The 6616-nt window shown below is 40.4% G+C and overlaps 1 protein-coding gene across 6 annotated transcripts in view; it reads left to right on the forward strand.

Annotated features, from left to right (window-relative positions):
- SENP2 (SUMO1/sentrin/SMT3 specific peptidase 2) overlaps positions 1–6616 on the forward strand; it is a 36623-nt gene that overhangs the window by 28926 nt on the left and 1081 nt on the right. For 4 of the 6 annotated variants that reach the window (XR_826486.1, XR_826484.1, XR_826483.1 and 1 more), the window contains 2 exons: positions 4600–4695; positions 6455–6603. Coding sequence is in view for 2 of the 6 variants with exons in the window: in XM_010853876.1 (XP_010852178.1) it covers positions 4600–4695; positions 6278–6340 (159 nt within the window). In the remaining 4 variants the exon portion in view is untranslated. Of the gene's footprint in view, positions 1–4599; positions 4696–6277; positions 6604–6616 lie in introns of those variants that run through there. The other 2 variants (XM_010853876.1, XM_010853875.1) reach the window with 1 other exon arrangement.

Below are 6616 nucleotides of genomic sequence, written 5' to 3' on the forward strand. Positions count from 1 at the left end.
CATCTTTTAACTTCATAGCTGCAGTCACCATCTGCAGTGATTTTGGAGCCCCCAAAAATAAAGTCTGCCACTGTTTCCGCTGTTTCCCCATCTATTTGCCATGAAGTGATGGGACCAGATGCCATGATCTTTGTTTTCTGAATGTTTAGGTTTAAGCCAACTTTTTCACTCTCCTCTTTCACTTTGATCAAGAGGCTCTTTAGTTCTTCTTCACTTTCTGCCGTAAGGGTGGTGTCATCTGCATATCTGAGGTTATTGATATTTCTCCTGGCAATCTTGATTCCAGCTTGTGCTTCTTCCAGCCCAGCGTTTCTCATGATGTACTCTGCATAGAAGTTAAGTAAGCACGGTGATGATATACAGCCTTGACATACTCCTTTTCCTATTTGGAACCAGTCTGTTGTTCCATGTCCAGTTCTAACTGTTGCTTCCTGACCTGCATACAAATTTCTCAAGAGGCAGGTCAGGTGGTCTGGTATTCCCATCTCCTTCAGAATTTTCCACAGTTTATTGTAATCCACACAGTCAAAGGCTTTGGCATAGTCAGGAAAGCAGAAATAGATGCTTTTCTGGAAATTTCTTGCTTTTTCCATGATCCAGCGGATGTTGGCAATTTGGTCTCTGGTTCCTCTGCCTTTTCTAAATCCAGCTTGAACATCTGGGAGTTCATAGTTCACATACTGTTGGAGCCTGGCTTGGAGAATTTTGAGCATTACTTAACTAGTGTGTGAGATGAGTGCAATTGTGTGGTAGTTTGAGCATTCTTTGGCATTGCCTTTCTTTGGGATTGGAATGAAAACTATGTTTTCCAGTCCTGTGACCACTGCTGAGTTTTCCAAATTTGCTGGTATACTGAGTGCAGCACTTTCACAGCATCATCTTTTAGGGTTTGAAAGAGCTCAACTGGAATTCCATCACCTCCACTAGCTTTGTTTGTAGTGATGCTTCCTAAGGCCCACTTGACTTTACATTCCGGGATGTCTGGCTCTAAGTCAGTAATCACACCATTGTGATTATTTGTGTCATTAAGATCCTTTTTTATATAGTTCTTCTGTGTATTCCTGCTACTCTTCTTAATATCTTCTGCTTCTGTTAGGTCCATACCATTTCTGTCCTTTATTGAGCCCATCTTTGCATAAAATGTCCCTTGGTATCTCTAATTTTCTTGAAGAGATCTCTAGTCTTTCTCATTCTATTGTTTTCCTCTATTTCTTTGCACCGATCACTGAGGAAGTCTTTCTTAATCTCTCCTTGCTATTCTTTGGAACTCTGCATTCAAATGGGTGTATCTTTCCTTTTCTCCTTTGCTTTTTGCTTCTCTTTTTTTCACAGCTATTTGTAAGACCTCCTCAGACAGCCATTTTGCTTTTTTGCATTTCTTTTCCATGGGGATGGTCTTGCTCCCTGTCTCCTGTACAGTGTCATGAACCTCCATCCATAGTTCATCAGGCACTCTGTGTATCAGATCTAGTCCCTGAAATCTATTTCTCACTTCCACTGTATAAACGTTAGGGATTTGATTTAGGTCATACCTGAATGGTCTTGTGGTTTTCCCTACTTTCGTCAATTTAAGTCTGAATTTGGCAGTACGAGTTCATGATCTGAGCCACAGTCAGCTCCCAGTCTTGTTTTTGTTGACTGTATAGAGCTTTTCCATCTTTGGCTGCAAAGAATATAATCAGTCTGATTTCGGTGTTGACCATCTGGTGATGTCCATGTGTAGAGTCTTCTCCTGTGTTGTTGGAAGAGGGTGTTTGCTATATCCAGTGTGTTCTCTTGGCAAAACTGTATTAGCCTTTGCCCTGCTTCATTCTGTACTCCAAGGCCAAATTTGCCTGTTACTCCAGGTGTTTCTTGACTTTCTACTTTTGCATTCCAGTCCTGTATAATAAAAAGGATATCTTTTTTGGGTGTTAGTTCTAGAAGGTCTTGTAGGTCTTCATAGAACTGTTTCACTTCAGCTTCTTCAGCGTTACTGGTTGGGGCATAGACTTGGATTACTGTGATATTGAATGGTTTGCTATAGAAACAAAGAGATCATTCTGTCATTTTTGAGATTGCATCCAAGTACTGCATTTCGGACTCTTTTGTTGACCATGATGGCTACTCCATTTCTTCTAAGGGATTCCTGCCTGCAGTAGTAGATATAATGGTCATCTGAGTTAAATTCACCCATTCCAGTCCATTTTAGTTTGCCGATTCCTAAAATGTTGATGTTCATTCTTGCCATCTCCTGTTTGATCACTTCCAATTTGCCTTGATTTAGGGACCTAACATTCTAGGTTCCTATGCAGTATTGCTCTTTACTGCATCAGACCTTGCTTCCATGACCAGTCACATCCACAACTGGGTGTTGTTTTTGCTTTAACTCTGTCTCTTCATTCTTTCTGGAGTTATTTTTCCACTGATCTCCAGGAGCATTATTGGGCACCTACCGATCTGGGGAGTTCCTCTTTCAGTGTCCTGCCTTTCTGCCTTTTCATACTGTTCATGGGGTTCTCAAGGCAAGAATACTGAAGTGGTTTGCCATTCCCTTCTCCAGTGGACCACATTTTGTCAGAACTCTCCACTGTGACCTGTCCATCTTGGGTGGCCCCACACAGCATGACTCATAGTTTCATTGAGTTGGACAAAGCTGTGGTCCATGTGATCAGATTGGTTAGTTTTCTGTGATTGTGGTTTTCAGTCTGTCTGTAAACATTCTCCCTCTGATGGAGAAGGATAAGAGGCTTATGGAGGCTTCCTGATGGGATAGACTGACTGAGTAGTAGTCTTAGTTTTCTGGCTAGGAAAGAAAAGTCAAACTCTGCAGTGTTGAAATAGGTTAGTTGTATTGTAAGCATATTTCAGCAGTGGCCACAGGACTGGAAAAGGTCAGTTTTCATTCTAATCCCAAAGAAAGGCAGTGCCAAAGAATGCTCAAACTACCGCACAATTGCACTCATCTCACACGCTAGTAAAGTGATGCTCAAAATTCTCCAAGCCAGGCTTCAGCAATATGTGAACCATGAACTTTCAGATGTTCAGACTGTTTTTAGAAAAGGCAGAAGAACCAGAGATCAAATTGCCAACATCCACTGGATCATGGAAAAAACAAGAGAGTTCCAGAAAAACATCTATTTCTGCTTTATTGACTATGCCAAAGCCTTTGACTGTGTGGATCACAATAAACTGTGGAAAATTCTTCAAGAGATGGGAATACCAGACCACCTGACCTGCCTCTTGAGAAATCTGTATGCAGGTCAGGAAGCAACAGTTAGAACTGGACATGGAACAACAGACTGGTTCCAAATAGGAAAAGGAGTACATCAAGGCTGTATATTGTCACCCTGCTTATTTAACTTATATGCAGAGTACATCATGAGAAACGCTGGACTGGAAGAAACACAAGCTGGAATCAAGATTGCCGGGAGAAATCTCAATAACCTCAGATATGCAGATGACACCACCCTTATGGCAGAAAGTGAAGAGGAACTCAAAAGCCTCTTGATGAAAGTGAAAGTGGAGAGTGAAAAAGTTGGCTTAAAGCTCAACATTCAGAAAACGAAGATCATGGCATCTGGTCCCATCACTTCATGGGAAATAGATGGGGAAACAGTGGAAACAGTGTTATTTTTTGGGGCTCCAAAATCACTGCAGATAGTGACTGCAGCCATGAAATTAAAAGACGCTTACTCCTTGGAAGGAAAGTTATGACCAACTTAGATAGCATATTCAAAAGCAGAGACATTACTTTGCCAACAAAGGTTCATCTAGTCAAGGCTATGGTTTTTCCAGTGGTCATGTATGGATGTGAGAGTTGGACTGTGAAGAAGGCTGAGCGCCGAAGAATTGATGCTTTTGAACTGTGGTGTTGGAGAAGACTCTTGAGAGTCCCTTGGACTGCAAGGAGATCCAACCAGTCCATTCTGAAGGAAATAAGCCCTGGGTTTTCTTTGGAAGGAATGATGCTACAGCTGAAACTCCAGTACTTTGGCCACGTCATGCGAAGAGTTGACTCATTGGAAAAGACTCTGATGCTGGGAGGGATTGGGGGCAAGAGGAGAAGGGGACGACAGAGGATGAGATGGCTGGATGGCATCACTGACTCAATGGGCGTGAGTCTGAGTGAGCTCCGGGAGTTGGTGATGGACAAGGAGGCCTGGCGTGCTGCAATTCATGGAGTCACAAAGAGTCGGACACGACTGAGCGACTGATCTGATCTGATCTGATTTGAAGCATATTTCTAGTTGAGCCACCCTTAGCTCTTCTCAATATTTATAAATTCCCCTGAAACAGTTCTGACTAGAATTCCTATTCCTGGTAATAAACCTTCTTTCACTTCAGTTTATATGAGAGGTGAGAGATGGAAATCTCACTTTGCTTTTCTCTTTCCTTCTAAAAAAACATTTTCTATGTGGGTCACATACACCATGTTGTGGGTTGAGTTTTTATACCACATAAAGACTAATTGTGTTTCTGTGTGTGTCTATGTGTTTGTATAATAGCAGATTGAACATTTACCTTTATAATACTGTTTATCCACAGTAATGTTTTGGAAAAGTCAAAGGAGTTTGATGAAATTTCACCCCTTTCTCTCTTCTTTTTTTGTAATTATAGGAGATTCCTCAACAGTTGAATGGGAGTGATTGTGGAATGTTTACTTGTAAATATGCAGATTATATCTCCAGGGATAAACCTATCACATTTACTCAGGTAAGTGAAGCCCCCTCCTTATCCATTTACTTATTACTAAACAAGGTAAACTCAGAGCATGTTACCTATGCTTGGCTTACATTAAACTCTTAATCATGGTAGCTGTGCTGCTATTCTTGCTGTAAACCTTGGCCGTAGTCCTGCTCTTGCTAACATCAGGTTTGTCACTGTATGTTTTCTCTTTTATCCTAGTCGTTGGTGACCGTTGGGACAATTTTCATATCTCTGAACTCCAGTGTTGACTGGTTCTTGAGTATTACTGATAGTTTTACCCAAAGAAGGAGGCATGTTAGAATATTTAATAGCATGGAGAAATCAGGCCTCATGAGAACCTAAGTTGCAGGTTTAAGACAGAGCTATGAATGCTTATTTTCCCTTCTATTCTGATAATTTTTGGTTCTCCATAAATTATGGAGAACTCTGCATTTGAGTGGAAATTCAAATATGTTGGGAACTGTTGAGAATTTATGTTAGTAATAGTGGATTCTCAGTCTTTTTCCAACTAAGGGTAACCTCCTTTAAAAAATAGCTTGCTTTAACAGACCTCATTTTGATAGTACCACATTGTACATATTGGATAATAGGACTAATATTAATCCCATTCCAGTTTTTTGAACAGAATGCACTAAGGATCCCATGCTGAATTGATAAAATTGGTTAACGTCAGCAGTTTTACTACGAATAAATGTGCAATATTTTTACTACATGTTTTGAGCTATTACAATAATTTTCAAATCCATGTGTTAAGACTTTTTAGGCCTCTCCATACTATTTTATAGGAAAATGGTATATCCAGATAATTAAAATGAAACACTGGGAGTACCTCAAGGGTATAGACTTCTGATTTCATCAGAAGAGTCATAGGTGATTTTGGATTTGTTTTGCTTGTTTTTGCTTTGAAAGTTGGCCCATGTGATGATTATCAGTTAAAGCAGAATATTAAGCAAAGGATTTCATTTTTTGATGCTTCTAAAGAGATCTTCCCGACCCAGGGATTGAACCCGGGTCTCCCTCATTGTAGGCAGACACTTTACCATCTGAGCTACCAGGAAGTCCTCTAAGTAACAAGGAGTTATTTATTATTTGACTTAAGATTTGAAGGAGAGAAGTTGCTATTTGAACAGAATTTGCAATGGAAAACATTTGATATAGCAGAAACTTGTAGGCTTATTTTTTCTGTATTTAAATAGAGTTCATGTTTTTCTCATAAGAAAGCAAAAAACGTCCATTTTAGAATGGTTTGAAAATACAGATAAGTAAAGAAGTTACTTTTTGTGCTACCACTTAGCTGTTTCCCTTTTTGGTACACATTTTTGTTACAAAGCTGTTATTGGACTCTTATATAATTCTGCATCCTGCTTTGATTTTCCTTAACATGTAAAAATGCTTATGATGCATACAATAGTACATATTATAAACATTCTTTTTTTATGGCTTTATAAATCTGTACCATGGGGTAGCACAGTCAAGGCTTACATAAAGAACACAGTCATCCTACTTTATTTACATGCTACACCTAATGGTTGTTGATGCCCTGGCACTTTCACATGTGATGGATATGTTGCTTGTGGATTGTCTGCAGCACCAGATGCCTCTGTTCCGGAAGAAAATGGTGTGGGAAATCCTTCATCAGCAGTTGCTGTGAGAATGCCCCGCCCCGCCTCTCCAGCTGCTGGTGGTTCTTTCATGGACGGACGTTTCCATATACCTCATGCATTGTGGGTTAAGAAGTCCCTGCATCACCTCTGTTCTCTCACAGGTACTGAGCTGTCAGAAGTGCATGAAGGCCTCTCTCTGCACCCTGGTCCTGACTTGGTGTGCAGCGGGCTGCTTGGAACCCTGTTTATAAGGCTGTGCCTGCTCAGAGCCCTGGACTATCAACCCACACAAGAACATATGCTAATTAATTACTTTTTTTTTT

The sequence above is a fragment of the Bison bison genome, unplaced genomic scaffold (genome assembly GCF_000754665.1).
Source record: "Bison bison bison isolate TAMUID 2011002044 unplaced genomic scaffold, Bison_UMD1.0 scf7180017864333, whole genome shotgun sequence".
Lineage (NCBI taxonomy): Eukaryota > Metazoa > Chordata > Mammalia > Artiodactyla > Bovidae > Bison > Bison bison.